At 51.8% G+C, this 22095-nt stretch overlaps 1 protein-coding gene across 1 annotated transcript in view; it reads left to right on the plus strand.

Annotated features, from left to right (window-relative positions):
* The window catches only part of DOCK3 (dedicator of cytokinesis 3), a 276998-nt gene that overhangs the window by 249512 nt on the left and 5391 nt on the right, over nt 1–22095 (plus strand). The window contains exons 38-50 of the mRNA XM_088831600.1: nt 1050–1136; nt 2446–2550; nt 6417–6558; nt 7558–7724; nt 7876–7962; nt 8434–8613; nt 9384–9467; nt 9568–9684; nt 11901–12022; nt 13232–13370; nt 13895–14042; nt 20146–20264; nt 21437–21524. Coding sequence (XP_088687726.1) covers nt 1050–1136; nt 2446–2550; nt 6417–6558; nt 7558–7724; nt 7876–7962; nt 8434–8613; nt 9384–9467; nt 9568–9684; nt 11901–12022; nt 13232–13370; nt 13895–14042; nt 20146–20264; nt 21437–21524 — 1585 coding nt within the window. The remainder of the gene's footprint in view (nt 1–1049; nt 1137–2445; nt 2551–6416; nt 6559–7557; nt 7725–7875; nt 7963–8433; nt 8614–9383; nt 9468–9567; nt 9685–11900; nt 12023–13231; nt 13371–13894; nt 14043–20145; nt 20265–21436; nt 21525–22095) is intronic.

The following is a 22095-nucleotide window of genomic DNA, read 5'->3' on the forward strand; positions in this document are numbered from 1 at the left end:
TGTCATACTAAGTGAAACAACTCAGAGAAAGACAAATGTTATATGACATCACTCATATGTGGAATCTAAAAAATTATACAGATGAACTTATTTATAGAACAGAAATAGACTTACAGACATAGAAAACAAACTTACTGTTAGCAAAGGGGAAAGGGTGGAGGAGGGAAAAATTAGGAGTTTGGGATCAGCAGATACACAGTACTATATATAAAACAGGTAAACAGCAAGGACCTACTGAATAGCACAGAGAACTACATTCAATATCTTATAATAATCTATAGTGGAATCTAAAAAGGAAAATATATATGTGTGTGTATGTATTTATATGTATTATATAGTCTTTTTTTAACATTTATTTCTGCTTTTTTTTTTTTATTATTGACTGGTTTTGCCATACATTGACATGAATCCGCCCCGGGTATACATGAGTTCCCCTTCCTGAACCCCCCTCCCACCTCCCTCCTCCCCTTATCCTCCCTCTGGGTCATCCCCGTGCACCAGCCCCGAGCATCCTGTATCATGCATCAAACCTGGACTGGTGATTTGTTTCACATATGATAATATACATGTTTCAGTGCCATTCGCCCAAATCATCCCACCCTTACCCTCTCCCACAGAGTCCCAAAGACTGTTCTATACACCTGTGTATGTTTATAGTCTTATTTATATAATTGGATCACTTTATACCTGAAACTAACACAGTATTGTGAATCAACTATATTTCAATTTTTAAAAGCAAATGCTTTTTTAAAGAAGATAGCTTCAGAGTAATGAAAAGAGAATAGATAGGGTGCGTGCTTGTCCTTGACAAGATCGTCATAAAGAGGCCTCTTGGAGGTGGAAACATTTGAGTAAAAACCTGAACGCTATGCACTGAGCCAGAGTGTCATAATTCTGTGTGATCTCCACAAATTGGTTTTGAGCATGTGTTCTTTGTGACATATGAGTTGCAAGAGGCCTTTAGTTGTGCCTTCTGATATGTTTGGCAAGGCTTGGACCATTCTGAGGATGCCTGCAGTGCTAAAGCCTTGTTCCTGTTTCTGTTGCAGAGTTGGGAGTTCGGGATCCCACTGTGCAGGGAGCTGGCGTGTCAGTATGAGAGCCTCTACGACTATCAGAGCCTCAGCTGGATTCGGGTAAGCTTCGCCCCTTCCCCTGCCCCAGCCCTGACTGGCAGTGCTCATGCTTTTCTGGCATCAGCTTCTAAGGGAGCACTGACTGAGCAACTCAGCACTGGGTTGAGTGTCGTGGACAGTGCAGGAGAAGCAGAAGCCAAGGTTCCTGCTCTCAAGACGCAAAACACACACCTGACAGATGACTGCATGATCCAGACCCCAAGGGCCACTGGTGCTCAAGGAAGGGAGCCACAGCATATGCAGGATAGGATGAGGGTGGTTCAAGGAGGAGGTGGCAGTCCAACTTCATGAAGAAGCTTCTGAAATAATTTTATTCAGATATGCCTCATCTTAGTGTTTCCCTGCCTTGGCTTGTGGTCACTCCTAAGCACCAAAGTAAAGAAAGTTCTTCCCTTCTTTGATGCAAAATATTCAAAATTAAGTGAAATGGACTTTGAAGGTCTCCACCAAAATTTTCCTTGTTTCTGGTGCTGGGTTTTGAATCGTAATAGCTGGCAAAGAGAAGTCAGTTCATCCGCCTCCTGCACCCTTGTCAATGTGTTCCCTGATCCTGATCCTGATCAGACTTTGTATAATAGATGAGGTTCTACAACAGTGAACTTTTGCTCTGGTCTTTGAAGGTCACTGCTCCCTGGTAGGCTGGCTTGATTGAATGCATTAGGGACATCTTCTCAGTCAAATTTCAGTGCGTTTTTCTGAATCTGAAGCCAGGTCAGCCAAGACTAAAAAACTTACCAACCTTGGTAATGCCAGACATCATGGATAGTAGTTCCACTTTTAAAGTTTAAAATCTCTGAAAGTAGTTCCACTTTTAAAGTTTAAAATCTCTGGTAACTAAGCCTTCCTCATTTTGTTAGCATCTTGGGTCAGATGGTAAATGAACTAGAGCGATGCAGTTGGACTAATGGTGTCACCTATAGGCAACACTTATTGTCAGTTGGTGTAGTGAGTATCATCAAAACCAGAAATTCCTGAACAAAAAAGAGGAAGTGCATGTTAAATGTGTGCCTCTGAAAGTACAGCAAGGCTGAGTCTGTGTGGGGCTGGGTCCACTCACTGGGCAGAAGAGTCCGAGCAGCCTCTCGGGGCTGCCCTACCTCCAGTTGATGATGGGGAGGGACGGTTTCCTTTCCATCCAGCAGCTCCCTGGCAAGGGGTTGATCGTGGCTAGGGGCTCACTTTTTATCTAGACTGAGTCACCACGTTCTCTTTCCAAAAGGCAGTGTCTGCTTAGGCCTGGGAGAACTTGCTTTGGACACACCACTAGCAGTCAAGCTAACCTGCAGGCAACTGCCTTTCTCATTCACAGAAAATGGAGGCCAGCTACTATGACAACATCATGGAGCAGCAGCGCCTGGAGCCCGAGTTCTTCCGGGTCGGCTTCTATGGCCGGAAGTTTCCTTTCTTCCTTCGGGTGAGTCCATTCAGGTAGTCACAAGAACTTCTATCATATTTTACACATAATTTATGATCTGTTTGGTTTTTTTCTTTTTTAACCTTTTTTCCTATTGCACTGAATAGTTCGTTATGAAGGATTGACCAGAGTGTTTGGCTTTGTTTGACTGAACTGGGTACCAACTTTAGGCTCTCTTTCTCTCTGCAGTTAAACTGTTTTTCAGTCACCTGGAATATATGAGGGTGGTTTTCTTACCAAATCAACTGGGATCCTGCAGGAAATGACCGGGGTTTGAGAATATCCCGTAGATAATGTTTAGAAGCCTTCCACCTTCTGTTTCCAGGGCCCAGAACACTCCATTGTGACTATTCTCTTCCAGACAGGACATCGGTGAAGCCCTGACCTCAGCAGTAGGCTTCACAGTCAGGGTGGAGAATCACTGAGTTGAGAGATCTCCGAGGACAGTCCCTTTTGCTCCTGGGGTTTGTGGAGCAAACCAATCATTGGGTTTGGCTGGGGAAGAAGGTCTTTCCAAGGCAGCCAGTTCTCTGGCCCATGGTGACTACAGCCATTTTGCTCCACCACTGCTGGAGAGGCTGAGCAGGGATATAAATAGAGTGGAAGGATTGCCTGAGCACAGACGTACTGACACCAGTTGAACAGTTGTGATTGTTTTTTGTCTTTATTTAGCACAGTCCAGAGGCTCCAGGAGGAGTCAGCCTGGGCTTGTAGGCTGTAGCCCACAAGTAGCTGTTCTCTGATGACCTAAATGAAGCCTTGCTGATGGAAGGACCCAGAGGCTGCAGTCAAGACCTAAGATTAGCTCTGATTGTCCCCAGCTCCAATATCATACTAAGGTTCAGTGTCCACAAGTTTCAGGAAGCTGCTAGGAAAATTCATAGGATTCCTTTGTTGTTCTTGGGATCCTATCTTACTGGAGAAATTGCTTTAGCCAATGAGCAGTAATAAGCTGGGTTATCTCATTGAAGATCAACAGAGCTTAATGGCTTCTTTTAAAAAGAAGCCAGTCTGCTAAGCAACAGAGTCCAGGCTGACCACATTTTGGATATAAGGCAGGTCAACATGCACATTTCCTGGGCAGTAATTATTCTAGGCTAAGAAGAAAAATGATTTCTGTAGGAACTAGTAATAGTGACAGGGACAGCAAACACACCCTGCCTGACTGTGATCCCCAGAAGGCTCGAATTCTGCTCCACAGAAGGATTGCTCGTAGCAGAACATGCCTCAGTAGAGGCTCTTGGCAGGCTGCTGGACCTCCTTCACTCTCTAGGACCATCCAGCCCAGGCTTATCAGACGGGGCATGTTTGTTGCCCCCATCTACATAGATCATACAACAGCAGTGGGGGTAGAGGTCAGCAGAAGAAGGAATAGTGCAAGAATCCCTGGGTTGGGAAGATCCCCTGGAGAAGGGAATGGCTTCCCACTACAGTATTCTTGCCTGGAGAATTCCATGGACACAGGAGCCTGGCAGGCTACAGTCCATGGGGTCGCAAAGAGTCAGACATGGCTGAGTGACTGACTCTTTCTCAGAACCAAAAGCATCTCTAGAAAGCCCATCAGTAAGCTAATGATTCTAGCCTTGTAAGTTACTTCTTTCTCATTTTATCTTTGCAAGTTATGCTTTATTGCCATTTTACTCTCCTTGTTTAGTCCCACGATTTGTAACATAATCAACTAGATTTTACTCTAAAACATCGTTGTTTTGGCTCTTACAAAATCAAGCACTGGTGTGCCCCACTTCTGTCCCTGTCAAGCATGGAAGTCTCCACCATGGTTCCACCTGGCTCCAGCTCCCCATGCTCATGTCACAGGGAGCATTGGTGTCTCAGGGCTCTGAGAGCTTTCTTACAGGTAGGACCTGGCATAAAACCGGCATCTGAGCCAATTACAATCTAAATATACAAACGTGGTTTTAGGGGTGCCAGTGACAGAGGAAGAATAACCAGGAAACATCACCTGTCAGTCCACCCTCATCTCCACACCAGGAGCTGTGTTGCAGGCATGTGGGTCTGCTTGGCCTGGCCGCATGCTGTCCCCTCTCCCTCAGCTGCTCAGTCCATCTGCAGCAGACGGAATAAAGCCAGCAGAGGTAGCCGTTTGCCTTGTAAATGGCAAGGACAGAGGGGAAAGCAGTAGCAGCCAGATCCGTCCTACGTGGGGCTGCCAGGACTCTCGCCTGAGCAGACTGGAAACCAACAGCTAGCCTCAAGGTCAATGCACTGTGCCGTTCTCCTGCTGGGTCCTCCCTGGAGCACTAGGCTGCTCTTTGACCTTCCCTGAACACAGAGGCTGTCTATTACTCCAGCTCTGTCAGCTTGAATCCTCTGGACCATCTGCCCGTGTTGCTTCACAAATGTGATTATCTGCTAATCTGCATGGAGACAGGAAAGCATCCAGCCTTCCCGTCTTGGGGGAGGTTCTTTTTCTCTTCATTTTACCCATGAACAGACACTGACGAGGATTGTACATTTTGCATGAAAAGGCCAGTTCTTCACAATTAACCTTCTTTGTCAGTTCTGCTTATCAAGCAAGGAGCTTGTAAATGTCTCTGTCCTCTGACTACTGGTCTGTTCCACTGGGGAGGCCAGCCTGCTTCCCCTGACCTTGACTTCCCTTCCACTGTTGCCCTTGCATTCTGATCCATCTGGACATGTGGCCAAACCTTACCTGAGTTCTCCCATAGTAAGAGAAGAAGTGAAAAGTGGGCAAAAATCCTGTTCTAGAAAGACTGAGGTTATACTGTATAGCACAGGGACTCTGCTTAATGTTATGTGGCAGCCTGGATGGGAGAGGAGTTTGGGGGAGAACGGATGCGTGTATATGTATGGCTGGGTCCCTCCACTGTTCACCTGAAACTATCACAACATTGTTAATTGGCTATACTCCAATACAAAATAAAAAACTGTTTTTAAAAAAGGCTGAGGTCACCCACAGCCTAGCCTGTGATGACCGCTCTACAAGGAAACATAGGACTGGCCCTGTGGAACCTCTCTCTTCCTCCCTCTGAAGACACGTCAATGCCTAACACCATTTGTCAGAGTGAATCTGGTGAGGCAGACAGAGGTCACCAGAGGGCTTCCGAGGAGCCCCTCCAGCCACGCACTCTGCACCAGCTGTGAGGCAGGCAGAGCAGAAGGGTTCAGGGTGCCTTCAGTCCACAGAGAGGAAAACTGAGACCTAACGCAAACCAAACATGACATAACATGAAGTCTTAAGAAGCGTGTAGTGGGAATGATGGTCTGCGGACACAGTTGCAGAGGAATTGCTGCTAGAGGAGTTGATAAATGCCCATGAGGCACTGGGCAGTGTTTAGACTGCTTCTCCCAGCTGACAAAAGTCACCCTACAAAAGCACGCATCTTATCGCTTTCCTGCTGTAAATCATCTGGTGGCTCCCATAGCGGTACTCGTGGACACACACCAGCAGCCCCTTCGTCACCTCCACCAGTGCTCCACAAGCACCTTCCTTCTAGCTGTGCCTTTTCCTGTCTTGGCTTGTTGTCCTGGTTGTCACTGTATGCACATAGATTGACCCCCGCTTCTCTACTCCACTGACCCAGGTGGACCCTCCAGGGCTCTCTCCAGGCGTGGCTGTTTTCCACAGTCCCACCCCCGTACCCTGACTAGCGTCCCTTCCCCTGTGAAAAGCCCTCCCCCCGCCCACAAGCTTCCTGCAGCTTCCACCCCGGCTGCCACATCACACCACACCACACCACTGCTGTCCCTCACCCTTCTTGATTTTGGTTTCCCTTAGGGCAGCGTAGAGGGCAGAGTGCTGTGCCCCAGGCCTGCCCCAGGGGCTCCAAGGCTGGGGGTGGGTGGCTGCAGGCGAGGCATGGCGTGTGCTCTCTCCTTTGTGGCAGAACAAAGAGTATGTGTGCCGGGGCCATGACTACGAGAGGCTGGAGGCCTTCCAGCAGAGGATGCTCAGCGAGTTCCCGCAGGCCGTCGCCATGCAGCACCCCAACCACCCTGACGATGCCATCCTGCAGTGTGACGCCCAGTGTATCTTTTGACCCATGGAGGGGAGGAGGGCTGGGACCATGGGAGGGGAGGCCCACCCAGTCGGTTGCCCCTCTGTGACACTGTTGGCCGTACAAGCCAGGTTACCCCCCAAGGCCCAAAGCAGAGGGTGCCACATCACTTACTGACACTTAACAGGGCACTTGAGCCTCACAGAGGAGGTGGGGGCATGCCCTTAGCCCTGGGGGGCCTGGTCATCAGCTAGCTTTTATCCGTCTGGTGGGCTACTGCCAGCACCTTAGTCCCCACCCTGCCCATGAAGAGGCTCCTGGCACCCAGCTGCAGACACTGTGGATTCTCCCAGTACCCACATGGATGCTCCACTTCCATGACCTGCTCCACTCCCACACATGTCTGTCGATACCTTGAGCCTTTGTCAGGACTGAGGCACAGGGGATGGGGCGGAGGGTGGCGGGGAGGAGATGGGGAATTCCTGTGGTCTTGGGCGCACTTGGAAGTCTGAATGCAAACACCGGCCTGCCCCTCCTTTCCCGTACTCAGCTTCCATGACAGTCACCATGACTGTGGCAAGCTAGTCCACATCTCTTTAAGAGAGAGGAGGGCGGGCAGATGCCCATGTTTGCTCTCCACAAAAATCCCAAAGAGTATCTTGTTAAAATGTTGTTTGGCAGTGAATACTGTGCAGTTTACCTGCAGTGGGCCGGCCTAGGCTCTTGCACCTTTTTCATTTCCACGGGGTATCCTCCTGACCCCTTTCCCTTCCTTCTTGAAGGGGCACTAGGGAACCGCTGGCTGCTGACACCTCACCTTGGCTGAGGGCTTGGGGCACTCACTGCAGGAGCAAGGCAGGGCTGGATAGGGAGAGTTAGTCAAACCACGTTTGGTCCCATCTGCTCTTTGAAATGGTGCCGCTGCCCCTTTGAAGGGCTCTGTTGGTCTCTTTCTTGGCGGGGGTGACAGGGGTCAGCCACTCAGGTCCGTCTCTCTTTCATGTCTGGTTTCCCTTCACCTCCTGCCCAGACCTGCAGATCTATGCAGTGACGCCCATCCCAGAGTACGTGGACGTCCTGCAGATGGACAGAGTCCCGGACCGCGTCAAGAGCTTCTACCGTGTCAACAATGTCAGGAGGTTCCGGTACGACCGGCCTTTCCACAAAGGCCCCAAGGACAAGGAGAATGAATTCAAGGTGAATGCATCTAGGGGAGCAGGGTCAGTGCTCGCAGCAAGTCTGGGGCCAGCCCCGCGTTCTCGGGAGCTCATCAGTGACTCCCCCGTGAGCAGGTGGGGTGTGGGGAGAATCGCCTCATGGCTTGAACCTGCCTGTACCCTCCCTGCAGAGCCTGTGGATCGAGCGCACCACGCTGACCCTGACCCACAGCTTGCCGGGCATCTCTCGGTGGTTTGAAGTGGAGAGGAGGGAGCTGGTGAGAAACGATTCAGAGGGGCTGGTTCCACAGTGCTTCCTCAGTCCTTGCTTGGGGGGCTGTTCTCTGAGGAAGAAGAGAGAAAGAGTGCTTCAGCCACCTGCCCGCCTGGCCGGGGAGCCACAGGCAGTCCTGTGCTGGAGGCTTTGCTCACCTTCTCTCCTTTAATCTCCGCAACACCCCTAGGCAGCAGGCATTTATGTTCCCCCAGTTTACAAATGCAGAAACTGTTCCCTGAAGCTCAGGAAGCCAGAGACCTCTGCGTTCAGAACTGACGTTGTTTACTATTCACTGTACTTCCGAGTGCCTACAAATCAGAAGAGGAAATTAGAAAGGGCCCAGGGAGCCTCAGGTCCACAGAACAAGAGTGGGGACTCAGCGGCCTGGGTCACAGCCCCGTGCTGTCAGGCCTGTGAGGAGGGAGGGGTTGTTGTTGGGCCTGCACTGACACCACGTGCTGTGTGCCCCCAGGTGGAGGTGAGCCCCCTGGAGAATGCCATCCAGGTGGTTGAGAACAAGAACCAGGAGCTCCGGGCCCTGATCAGCCAGTATCAGCACAAACAGGTGCACGGCAACATCAACCTGCTGAGCATGTGCCTGAACGGAGTCATTGACGCTGCCGTCAACGGAGGCATCGCACGCTACCAGGAGGTAGGCTGGCCCGACCAGACCCGGCCAGGGACGCGGGTCTCAGTGCCTCTTCCTGAGGTTCCAGCCTCTGAAGACAGCCCTCCCAACGCGCCCTCCCCGGCTGTGCCTCTGTCTACCGAGCACGGTCCTGAATAGTGTGTATTGGTTGCTCAGTCATGTCCAATCCTTTGCGACCCATTGACTGTAACCTCCCAGGCTCCTCTGTCCATGGGATTTCCCAGGCAAAAATACTGGGGTGGGTAGCCATTCCCTCCTCCAGGAGCTCTTCCTGACCCAGGAGCTGAACCCAGGTCTCCTGCATTGCAGGTGGATTCTTTACCATCTGAGCCACCAGGGGTGAGGCTTTAGGCTCCCTGCTGTTCCCTTTCTCCATGGCTATAGCTCTCCCGTGGAAACTTTTCTTCCTTTTTTTCTCTGACCTCTGAAAGAATGGGTAACCCATCTGATCATGGAAGGAGCCCTAGAGCCCAGCCCTTGACAAGGAGCTAGTTGTGGCCTGGCTGGGAGACAAATCCCCTCATCTGGCCACCAGCCCTGCCTGCCCTGCCCAAGCCAGTTAGGACCAGCATTCAGGCTTAGATTACTTGGCCACCTTCAGTCCTCCTTAGACGTAAAAAGCACATGTGTGATTGCAGAAGGTTCAGCAGGCCGTGCTAGAGGAGCGTTGGTGTGTGCACCTGTTAGGAGGCAAACCAGATGCCTTCCAGGTGGCACCTCAGACTGAGTGGTCACCCTGGGAAGTCTTCCAGACTTGGTGTTTCCTTTCACAGGCCTTCTTTGATAAAGATTACATCACCAAGCACCCAGGAGATGCTGAGAAGATAACTCAGCTCAAGGAACTCATGCAGGAACAGGTATGCCTTGCCAGAGCTGTGTGGAGGCACCACAGGGTAGCTGCAGCACCCATTGTCTGCTCCCATGCTAACAGCATGGCCTTGTTTATCACCCTGATAGGTCCATGTCCTTGGAGTCGGGCTGGCAGTTCATGAGAAGTTTGTGCACCCAGAAATGCGCCCTCTGCATAAGAAGCTGATTGATCAGTTCCAGATGATGAGGGCCAGTCTCTACCATGTAAGCTGAGCCCTGTCCTGGCCCCGCTGCAGTCTAACCAGTGTCACCTCCTCCAGGCCTGGGACCTGTGTATTAAGTCAGAGGAAAGGGGTGGGGAGGGGAGTGGGGAAAGGCGAGACTGAAGGAAGATCTGTTCCTGCCACAGAACAGCATGAGGCAGGGGTGGGTGCTCAAGGCAGGAGAAAGATGCCCAGAACCCCCTTATCCACTTTCCCTTTAAGGAAGAGCCATATTCAGGACAGAGAATGTGTTTTTCAATGCACTGTGCTGGTGAACGGAGATTTTCACATGAGGAGGAAAAGAGCTAAAGTGTATGTATGGCCCATATGCAGGAATCTCTTCAGGGATACCTTTCATCCCAGTATCCTACAGAAGTAAGGCTTAGCTGGACCAGCCTTCTCTCGTCCATCTCCCTCTCTCTCCATCGCCTTCCCCTTTAACTCCCTGCCCCACGACTTCCTCCTGTCTGGTGACCCAGGTTCCCACCTGAGAAAGCCTGGGGTGGCAGTACTTTTGTACTGCTTCTCTTCAAGGGCCCAGGCAGATCCTGGGGCTGGCCCAGGCCCTAGGAGGTCTCCCTGATTCTGACCTGGCTCCTCGGTCTCCCTGGCAGGGTTTGACCCAAGGACTGATGCACACGAGGCCTGTATCCAAGACTGGTTTCCTTCCAGGGGTCTTACAGGGAACACTAGCTGGCTGAGAGTAGGGTTCAGTGGTCTTTTATTTTCCCTTTGGCTGAATTGGGTCTTGCTTGGGGCATGCGGGATCTTCGTTGTTGCACATCACATGGGATCTTTCGTTGCAGCACATGGACCGTCAAGTTGTGGCATGCGGGCTCAGTGGTTGTGGCACACAAGCTCCGGAGCACGTGGGCTCAGCAGATGCAGTGCGCAGGCTCAGTTGCTCCACAGCATTTGGGATCTTAGTTCCCAGACCAGGGATGGAACTCACGTCCCCTGAACTGCAAAGCAGCTTCTTAACCATGGACCATCAGGGACGTCCCTAGGTAGTCTTGAGCACAAACCTCTGGTCTCTGTATGTAAACTTCCCTATCACAGCAGGTGACTCAGGCAAGCTAGAGCCTGGCCACTGGGGGAATGGGAGCGCCTTATCATGCAGGCTGTCAGGTCACTGCAGGAAAAAGCACAGAACGCTCACTCACATATCTCAGGGCCTCCAAGGCACATATCGAAGTGTCCTGTTGAGCAGCAAAAATGTATTTCCACCTTCTACGTGCTTTGAAAGAAGCAAGTGGAAAACTTCCTGCTTTTTCAGACCAAGCTCAGAAACATCCCCAGTGGATGTAGGGACCACAGATTGTGAAGGGCTTCTGGAAACTGGAGCAGTTGTGCTTTGTTTCCTTAGAGTTGCAAATAGTGACACAAACCAATGTGCTGTCCCCTAGGAGGATTTGGGACCAAATATTTCTGCCAAGATGTCTACTTACTTAGTTTAATTATGCTAAAACAGAAGCATGCTGTTTTTCAGTTATCTGCATTAGGACTTTGTGTCTTGACACCCCATAGACTGTGTCACAGACAACTTAACCCAGGTCACTACGAGCGGGGCCATTTAGCAGTCCAGTAAAACTCCAGCCCTTAGGCCAGAGGCGCCCACCGCCTGATGGTGGGCACCGCCAGCTCTTCCTCTCCTGTTGCCCAACTCTTCTTCCACTTTTTCTCCAGTGAGAAAGCCTGTTAATACATTGTATGAACTCAGACCAACTCCACAGCCAGATCCATATGTATTCTCAGGGCTCCACCTAGGCCTCATGGCTTCTGGTCTAAGCTGTGTTGTGGTTAGGAGGATACTTTAGTCGTGACGGGGTCACTGCCCAAAAGAAGCCAGTAGTTTAGGTTCAGCCAATAGTATATGATTCTTTTTTTTTTTTCTTTTACATTCTGGCTACCAGCCTGCTTCTCTTTTACCCCTTAATTTCTTGGGGAAAAGAAAAAGTGAAGTGAAAGTGTTAGTCACTCAGTCATGTCTGACTCTTTGTGACCCCATGGACTGTAGCCCACGAGGCTCCTCTGTCCTTCAGATTCTCCAGGAGAGAATACTGGAGTGGGTTGCCATTCCCTTCTCCAGGGGATCTTCCCAACCTGGGGATCACACCTGGGTTTCCTGCATTGCAGGCAGATTCTTTAACATCTGAGCTACCAATTACTTATTTATTCCCAATTATTTATTATGAAGGGGCACTCATGTCTCAACAGGAGTTTCCGGGTTTGGACAAGCTAAGTCCTGCGTGTTCAGGCACCAGCACCCCACGGGGAAATGTCCTAGCATCCCATAGCCCCATGAGCCCAGAGAACATCAAGATGACCCATCGGCACAGGTATGGCCTTAGGGCTGAGGAGGGTCCCCTCCAAAAAGGTAAGTCCGGATGTCAGAGATCAGAGCAAGGGCGTCCAGAACACTGCTTGTGTGCACTCACATGCCCCCTCACCCACACACACAGAAAACACACAGCTCCTGCACTCCACATCTGGTCATCCAGGGTGACAGAGGAGTGTATATGGGGCATCAGGGTGAGTCCTGTGGGGTGAGTAGAAGTTTGCTGGGTGGAAAAGAACTGGTGTTAGGAAGATGATGGAAAAAATCCAGGCAAAGTCACGAACATGTGCAGACGCCTCAAGATCCTCATGCAGGCCAGTGTGGTCAGCACTGCAGGTAGAGCCAAGTGGCTGGAGTGCAGAATTTCAGGGCCTGGAAGGGGGCCAGGATTTCTCTGGATGGGCCCTGTTCACTCAGGCCTTGGGACCTGATCCCAGGGGAACGAGGAGCCCCAGCTGGGTTTCAGGAAGAACAGCATGGTGGTGAAGGCATCAAGGTGTACCTGCTCTGCACTCAGCAGACCTGTTACCGGGGCTCCGTGGGGGAGGCTCCAGGTTGCCAGGGCAGGAAGGCCAGGCAAACGAAAAACCTGGAGAGGGGCCCTCACTGGGGTTTGTTTTCCACTGTGACCAGCAAGTCAGCACAGGGTGGGCACTCAACAAATGAGAAGGAGCAAATGAATGGGGGGAGCTGCTTAGAACTGACAAAAACTGCTGGCAAGCTTGTGGCCATAGCCGTGGAAGGGGGCCAGCAGATAGTTCACAGGCAGCTGCTATGACAGCTTCCCCAAGTCAGGAAGACACCCTGAGCTGGGAGCAGATCCCAGTGCAGGGTAGGCATCAGCTTAAGTACACAGCCCATGGCTAGGAAGACCTGGGGTCCTTCACCTGATTCAGTGGATCTCCTTCATTCCTCCTGAGACTGCTAATGTCATCAGACTGAGTGGCCACAAACCATTTAACTCTAGGTCAAGGCTCTGCCTGGCTACTGTTGGCCCTCCCAGACTGGGGCCCCTGAGCAGCAGGGTGGGGTTCAGGATGGCTCCAGGCCTCAGACAGGTATGAACATTGGCTGTGGAAGCTTCCCAGCCAGAGAGGCTGAGGCTTGGGGATGACTGTTTTACACACACCCATGACTCTTGCCCCTACCATCTAGCAAAGCACCTCAGCTCCAGCCCTGACTCCTGGCCGTCTCCCACTCTTGTCCGCAGCCCCATGAACTTGATGGGCACCGGCCGCCATTCATCGTCCTCCCTCTCCTCACATGCATCTAGCGAGGCTGGAAACGTGGTGATGCTGGGCGACAGCTCCATGGGCGAGGCTCCCGAAGACCTGTACCACCACATGCAGGTACCAGAGCGGCCCAGGAAGAACAGGCCAGGGCATCGCACCTGGAGGACTTGGCTCTCTGCTGGCTGCTCTGGCCTGAGGACTGGTGTTGCTGTCCTAGTTCTCCCGTTTCTGAATTCAGAACACCCAGAACTAGCAGAATGGCCTTCCCTCCACACCTCCCCATGTTGCACTTCCCAGGCCTTATTTCCCAAGAAGGAAATCTGCCTTTAGTCCTGGCTGCTCTTAGAGATCCCGTGGGAAATGGGATCTCCTCTGCCAAATTGCCCTCCTGCCTGGCATTCCTGATGGCTCAGTCCAGTCTCCTACATGGGTACCATCGCTCAAGTCTACCTAGCAGCCCTGTTCCATTGGGGTTATCGCTGACCCTTAGTGCTGGCCATCAGCCTGGCCTTCACCAGGGCAAGGGTACAGAAGCAGACACTGGATCTGGGCACCTGGTGGCATGAAGAAGCCAACTCTGGGCCAGTCCTACCATCCTGGCCGTTTGGACCTCTATCCTGCTAATTTTTCTCCCTTTGCAGCTCGTGTATCCCAACCCCAGGTACCAGGGCTCAGTCACCAACGTCTCTGTTCTGTCCTCGTCCCAGGCAAGCCCTTCTTCCTCCAGCCTGAGTTCCACTCACTCAGCACCATCCCAGATGATTACCTCTGCCCCTTCCAGTGCCCGAGGTAAGGACGGCAGGGCGCTGCTCGCAGAAGGGAGAGGAGAGAGCCTCATGGGCGCCCCTTGTCCTCCTCTCATCTGTGGCTATATCTTTGAAAGCGGCTCTGTGACTTAGCAAGTGCTCACCTGTGCTTTTAACATCAGGGACTCGAGGGCTCCTACCTTCAGATCTTTTTCTCTGGCTTCAGACCCTGCCTGGGGCAGTGGTTGCAGCTGTGCTGCACCGAGGTATCTCATCTCCACTTCAGTAAGAGGACACACAGCCCAGGAGAAGGCTCAGCTCTTTCTCACTGAAGTGTTTGTGAGAATAAAGCACAAAGTTAAGGCGAAAGTGAGTTTTGTCTTGAGTAATCAAACATGATGAAGAAGTATGAAAACTAAATGTGAAGACTGAAATTAAACCTGGAAAACATTATTCTAAATGGTGAAGTGAAAGTGAAAGTCACTCAGTCGTGTCTGACTCTTTGTGACCCCATGGACTATACAGTTCATGGAATATTCCAGGCCAGAATACTGGAGTGGGGAGCCCTTCCCTTCTCCAGGGGATCTTCCCAACCCAGGGATCGAACCCAGGTCTCCCACATTGCAGGCAAATTCTTTATCAGCTGATCCACAAGGGAAGCCCATTCTAAATGGTAGCAACCAAAAAAACTTTGTTCAGCTGGGAAAGGCTTAATCAGGAGAGGTGGCTCTGTAAAAGGCTACTTGTTATTATTGCTTGATTTCTTACTCAGTTGAATAAATACTGTTCTCTGAGAGGCAGCAGCTTTTCCTGACTCTGGCTCCTGCAGTTAGGTTTGGTTCTCTGTCCTTTCAGATAGAGACACTTGCAGTGGAATGGAAATTAGCTGTGGTGACTAAGACCCAGTGCCCCAGGGTGGTCTGTGTAGCACAGCAGCAGTAGCCAGCTGCTGGCTGTTGCTTCCAGGCTTCAGACAGATGGAGTCTGCTCTTCTCATTATTATGAAGATAGGGAAATAACACAGATGTATGACATAGATGATCATTAGGAAAAAAAAACCAAACCTCTTCTTTCAAAGCACACAAACCTGGATGAAAAGAAGTTGCTTAGTTGTGTCTGACTCTTTGCAGCCCCATGGACTGTAGCCCCCCAGGCTCCTCTGTCCGTGGAATTCTCCAGGCAAGAATACTGGAGTGGATTGCCATTCCCTTTTCCAGGGGATCTTCCTGACGGAGGGATCAAATCTGAATCTCCTGCATTGCAGGCAGATTCTTTACCATCTGAGTCATCCACGGCCCACAGTAGGAGTGATGGAGAGCGAGATGCAGTGGCCAGTGGGGCCACTGGGAAAGACCTCAGCAGACAGCAGAAGGGGGTTGAGGTCACAACAGGAGCCATTGCAGACTTTCCCCAGCACTGGCCCAGCCCCTCATTTCCTGGGGAAGAAGACAGGTCCGATGGTGGACTTAAATCCATCCCGTCAGTTCATGGCCAAGTAGAATTTGGAGCTTTGAGTCTTTACGCTTGCAAGCCCCCAGTCTGGTGCCCATTCCACTTAGTCCAGTCCCAGCGTGGACTAAGGTGCTAAAAAAGGGGAGCCAGCATCTGGGAGCAGGTATTTCTAGTGTGACAGATGAGAAATGACCCACCAAATGGTACATGTGGAAGATGTGTAAGTATGTGAGGGCTACAGACATAGAGAAGGAACAGTGATTTGTATTGGTAAAGAAGGCACATCAAAAGGTGGTTTGAGGAATGAAAAGGAAGGAAACCCTGAGAAGTAGGCTGTGAATGCTCTAGTGCAGGTTAGCACTTGCAGTGTCTAATGAGAGCTCTTGAACAAAGCTGCAGAAACAGATTTTGTAATCTAATCTACTGTGTGGGTTCTTTCCTAACCTGAACACCGTCTCATATATACTCAGCTGCCTCTAAGTCATCTCTGACCCATGATTGTTGATAAAAAATAAAACGAGGCAGCAAGGGGTGAACATTGTACCTCACTTCCACTCTGAGTGCTCAGACACTTCCTCTAGGCAGTGGCCAGTACTTGGTGCCCTGGAGAGGACAAAGACGCCATCAGGGACCTCACAGGCTGGCTGGTACCACCTTTGTCCTTCCAGCTAACCGTTTACTGGTGTATTCACTCATTAAGCTTTTACGAGTGCTCAGTGAGAAGTAGGCATTGCTCTTGCACCATCAGAGTTGAATAGAGAGAAGTTGTGTTCTCCCTGTTTGGAAGTAATCCTCTTTATTTCAGATGACTTGGTTATCACTTTGTTGTTGTTCAGTCGCTAAGTCATGTCTGACTCTTTGTGACCCTCTGAACTGCAGCCCTCCAGGCTTCCCTGTCCTATAAAACCACCCACCAAACCTTAGTGGCTTGAAACAATTTATTACCATCTCACATGGTTCTGTGGGTTGACAGGGCTTCCTGAGCAAGTTCTCAGTTGCAGTCCCTCATGAGCTTGCTGTCAGATGTCACTAGGGGCTGGAGTCATCTCAGGACTCAACTAAACTGGACATCCAAGGCAGCGCTCTCACATGGCTGGCAGTCCGTTGTGTCTGTCTGCCGGGAGTTCAGCTGAGGCTGTCAACCTGAGTCCCTACGTATGACTTCTCTGTCACTTGAGCTTCTCACAGCATGCAGGTGACTTGCCCAGAGCAAGCATTCCAGGACACCCAGGCAAAAGCTGCAAGGCTTCTTACTCCCCAGCCTTGGAAGTCCCAGAACATCCTTTTTGCCACATTCTATCGGTTAATCCCATCACTAAGGCCAACCCAAATAGCAGGGTAAAGAATAAGACTGCACCTCGTGATGCGAGGATGACATGTGTGTTTTAGGGAAGGAAGGCATCGATCATCACTATCTCTGGAGATAAGCTATCATGATGGCCAAATTCCAGAATACCATATAATGAAAGGCTTATACAAAAGTAAACCAAATGGTTAATCAGGTAGTGGTCGGTGGTTTAGTCACCAAGTCGTGTCTGACTCTTGTGACCCCATGGACTGTAGCCTGCCAGGCTGCTCTGTCCATGGGATTCTCCAGGCAAGAATACTGGAGTGGGTTGCCATTTCCTTCTCCATGGTTAACTAGAACTGGGCCCAAAGCAGGGTACTGCGACAAGAGCAGAGGTTATTAAGAAAGAGCAGGCAGTCACTTCTAGGCTACAGCATCCATTCAATCTATGTGCAGGCCCATCCGGAGAAATCCATGGGTCCAGCAAGTGTCAGGCCTACATGCAAGAGAAGATAAAGACCAGACCCAGTGTCATAGAGGAAGACTGAATTTGTTATTGTTTAGTTGCATGGACTGTAGCCCGCCTGGCTCCTCTGTCCATGGGATTACCCAGGCAAGAATCCTGGAGTGGGTCACCATTTCCCTCTCCAGGGGATCCTCCCGACCATGGGATGAACCCGGGTCCCCTGCACTGGCCCCGGGGCCCAAATGTGGCTGACGTGGTAGTAGATGCACTGGGGGCACAGAAGGAACGGGCCGGCCCACGCTCGGGTTTGCATCTGACGCTTCAGGTGAGGGGAGGGCTGTTGTGGAGAAAGGGCTCCCGAGAGTCCTTCCCATTGGAGTCACTTTCCCCACTCCCAGGAGTGGTCATGACACCAATAGCTTCCTTGCTGTGCCCGTTGATGTTCTGCAGCTGTTCTTGTTGCTTTGGAAACCTTCAAGGTGAATGGCCTGCAAGGCACAGTCTTGTAGATCGGCAGTGCCCCCTGGTGGTCAAAAGGCTGAGCGAGGCTAGGAGGTTTTGATTGAACCTTGAATATATTCAAGACTTCCCTGATGGCTCAGGCGGTAAAGCGTCTGTTGACAATGTGGAAGACTGGGGTTTGATCCCTGGATGGATCGGGAAGATCCTCTGAAGAAGGAAATGGCAACCACTCCAGTACTCTTGCCTGGAAAATCCCATGGACGGAGGAGCCTGGTAGGCTACAGTCCATGGGGTTGCAAAGAATTGGACACGACTGAGTGACTAAACTTTCTTTTATTTGAATATACTCAGTCATGCTGGGGACTCAGCCTCCCTGGGGTTCACCAGACTACAACTGAAATAGTTCGGAAGTCCTGTGACGCAGAAGCCCTTGCTGTATTTAAATGTTTTCACGAAAAGTAGCCACCACTCTCACCTACTGTGGTTTTGGTCATCTCGGGAAAACAGCAGTGGGAAGGAAGCTAGAGTTGGAAAATCTAGTGTTTGCACAGAGCACCTGGCAGCCCCTGGGGCCACGGGTGCTGCCCTCCAGCCTCGCCCTGCAGCACATACCAGGATATTGAGTGTTCAGATACGGGGTCAGCTGAGCCAGACCATGAGCTCTGTCAGGTCAGGGACCAGGGCCAAGCTGAGCAAGGCAGCACACCATGTTCCAGCCACATGCCTGGTATAGGATGGGTATGTGACATGAGTTGGTGTAAAGGGGCTGCCTCTCTCTGCATGCTACATTCGGGCAGCCCTGTCCAGGGCTGTGGCCAGCGAGACCCAGGGAGCCTTCAGAGTTTCTTGCTGGGAAGGCACTGTGAAAATCAGTGGGATTAGGAATCCTTTTCCTTTTTTCTTTACACAGCCATCTTTTGGAGATTGCCTCAGAGCGCAAGTTCTGAAAGAAAATATTGATAGGGGAGAAAAATCACCAAACAGTAGAAATTCAGGCCTAGTTTGTTTTGGTTTTTTTTTAAATCATAGTTTACTCATTCCCTTATCAACGAAGGATAGTTTTTAAAACCAGGCCTTAAAGCCAGTTCTGAGGCTCTACAAACAGTATCACTCAGACCAGCTGTGGAGGAAGTTTACATTAATAATAGCTGCATTGTTGGTTTTTAGTATGCTGACTTCTTCGACATACTTAAGCCACATCTTTGGGGCTAAAATGAGTACTTAAAAGGCATTTCTCAAGAACTCCTGACCACCTTCTTAGTTGTGCCCTGACAGTGCCTAGAGGGCACCCCCACAGGAAGGCCCACACAGAGCCTGCAGAGCTGCAGGCTCACCTCTCAGATGAGCTTCACTGAGAGAACATCACTCAGAGGGAGCTCACCCACCTGAGCCAGCCAGAGGCTGCCAGGCTGCCAGCGGACAGCCAACAGCACCAGGGCCCAGGCGGCCCTCCCTGAGAGATCCAGAAGACCCACTAGTTTGACATGGACGTGCCACTGTCTGGCACAATGAGTGATGTGCACTTGGAGGGCCTTCTAAATTACATATTCCCAAGGGAAGCCTGCAAGTTTTTTCTCACCACTTCTGTGGAAGGCCCCCTTGAGCACCGCCGGTTGACAGGTTACTGGGCGTGTAACCATGGCCTGCATCGATGGGCACTAAGCCACACCACATCTGGCTTCCATGATAGCCCCTCAGTCCTGAGGGGGTCTCATAAGCGAAGAGCATGAACCAAGTCGACTCGGGAGCCTGGGTAAAGGCCCCACAAGTCCCAGAGCAGCTCCATGACTCCCGAATTCACTGAAGGGCAAGTCTCAGAGTGAGGAACCCTGGAGAGCCCCCTGTGTGCAGGGCCCCGGGCTCCGAGCTGCTCGGGCTGAACCTGCAGTAAGATGGCCAGGAAGGCAGAGGCCAGGCACAGGAGGCCTGGAATCTGGGGAAAGGTGGTAGGGGCCAGCTGAGACAGGGCCAGTGGTGTCTGGAGAAGGTAAGTGTGTGGAAACCATGTCCAGTAAGAACTGTGCTTCTCTGTTACCTGAATGTGTCTGTTTCTGTGTGATGGCTCCACTGCAAGCTGGCCTGGGCCCACACCTGGGCCATGAGAGAGCCCAGCACCCAGGCCACCCCCATTTCCCCTGAGTGAGGGAGACACAGGGCTCCCAGGGCCCGAACTCCAACCCCCAGTTCTCCTCACGATATGCCCCCGAGCAGGGACAGGGGGCCGTGTCAGCGAGTCCACTTGACCCTAGTCTGCAATGTGCCTGCCTCGGCTAGGATGCCCAGTGCAGCCCCCTCACCACCACTACCACCACCTAACCACCAGGCTCCACTTCATTCCTCCTGTGCTTGCCAATCTCATCCTCACCCCAGCTGCAGGGGGACACCGACCCGGGGTCACTGGCTCCTCGGGATGCCTGCCCTCTGGGCCCTCTACCTGTGGCGTGTCATCTGTGCGTGATTGTTCTCACTTGGTTACAGGCTCTCCCTCTCTGCCAGATAAGTACCGCCATGCCCGGGAAATGATGCTGCTGCTGCCCACGCACCGGGACCGCCCAAGCAGCGCCATGTATCCAGCAGCCATCCTGGAGAACGGACAGGTAACGGAGCCAGCCTGCAGACTGCCCTTTGCTGTGACTGTGCTGGCCTGAGCTCCCCTCACTGCGCTCACTAGGCTTTCTACATTGTCCGTGCTTCCCTCATGCTGCCGTGAAGACCCTCCTGGATGGAAGCAGCAGTGAATGTGGGGACCAGCATCTGTACTCAGTCCACATGGAGTACAACTATGGGCAGAATGGCGGTGGGGTTGGACCCACCACTGTCTGTGTGGCTATCTGTCCTTCTGGCCAGCCTCCTGAACTCCTAATCTAAAAACAACCTGGCAGAGAAAACTAGTTCTTTTCTGTCCAGAGAAGGCAGTGGCGGACATGGGTCTAGAGACTGGCCTTCCTCCATGTATGCATGAAAGACATCCCCACAGGGGCTCTTCCGTCCATCCATCCATCCATCCATCCATCTGTCCATCCATCCGCCCAAAGCCCCTCTCTTCCCACCAGGACCCTTCCCACACAATTTGCAGAGCTCTGCAGATGTCCCGTATGGGGCCTTGAACAAAAAGCTGCAGCAACTAGCTCCTTCCCCTGTCCAGTCTGCCCTGGCCTTCTCAGGGGCCATGAGAGTCACCTCCAGTGATTGTTACCCAGTCCCAGAGTGCCAGGACCTTCTCAGCTCCCTGTGCCTGGGCAGCCCTGCCAGGAAGGAACAGGTCTGCCTGGCAGCTACCCGTGGAACAGCAGGTCATGTCTGTGACCTCAGGCCTGAGTGGTGCCCTTCCCCTCTCACATGGGCCTGTGCACGCAGGGCGTCTCCATGAGGCCAAACATGCCACGGCTCGGGGGTGTGAGGGGTCTCTGTATCCTTCCTACCCGTGGGTCTCCTCTCCCGTGGGCAGGACGGAAAGAAGCAGTTAGATGCCCTCAGGTGCTGTGTCCTCCTTGTTGGCCATGTGCAGGACAGCCTGGAGCCCAGCCAGACCCGGGGGGTGGTAGGGGAGCCCCAGACATTGCACAGTTGCTCAGGGCAGGACTCGGAGCCAAATAGCATGGACGGTTTTCCAACCAGCCTGACATTCTCAGCACATCTCAAGCATGAGCTGTCCCACTGCTTTGATTTTCCCGGGCTGGTCCTAGAATGCCCTGGCTCCAGGGGCCCATGACACCCCCAAGATGTAAGTGATTGTTGTCACCTTTTGATACTTTTCTCCTTCCCTCAGCTGCCAAACTTCCAGCGGGCCCTGTTCCAGCAAGTGGTTGGAGCCTGCAAACCCTGCAGTGATCCAAATCTGTCTGTGGCCGAAAAAGGTACGATTCCTCTTCCCAGGTGGCCTCCTCTCCTGTCTGTCCCCATCCTGAGTGTCTGACTCTTGTCCCTGAGCACCAGCTGGCCAAGGCTGAACCATACTTTTAACACCCAGGCCACTCTGTCTGTCTAGAGTCCTGACCAGTTCCTCTGTTCATTATTTAACCCATGTTTGGCTTGATGCTGAGGTATAGATCTTGTTTGTATCTCCGGCTCCCCAGGGCCCATCCTCTGAGACGCCCCAGCTGCCACCTGCCCTGAGCTCACCTTCATGGAAACTCAGTGGGCACCCACTCCCCAGGGCTCCTCCCCACCAGCCCCAGAATTCAGCAGGCCCTGTGGCTTTGGTCCCTCTCCACTCAGGCTCACACGGACCTCTCCTTGTTGTTCAGAACAGACCTGTGGCCAAGCACGTCCCCAAGAATAATGACGACAGGTAATGGCAAAGTGAATTTCCCAGAGACAGTCCCAAACACCCTGCAGGGTTTCAGTCCTCCTGTAGCCACCCAGGCCTGCAACAACTGAGCATCCCTTTTCCACACTGCAAGTCCATCAGCTGTGCCATGAAAGCAG

This window comes from Moschus berezovskii, chromosome 24, assembly GCF_049115385.1.
Source record: "Moschus berezovskii isolate FMDL1 chromosome 24, NW_MosBer_1.0, whole genome shotgun sequence".
Classification (NCBI taxonomy): domain Eukaryota; kingdom Metazoa; phylum Chordata; class Mammalia; order Artiodactyla; family Moschidae; genus Moschus; species Moschus berezovskii.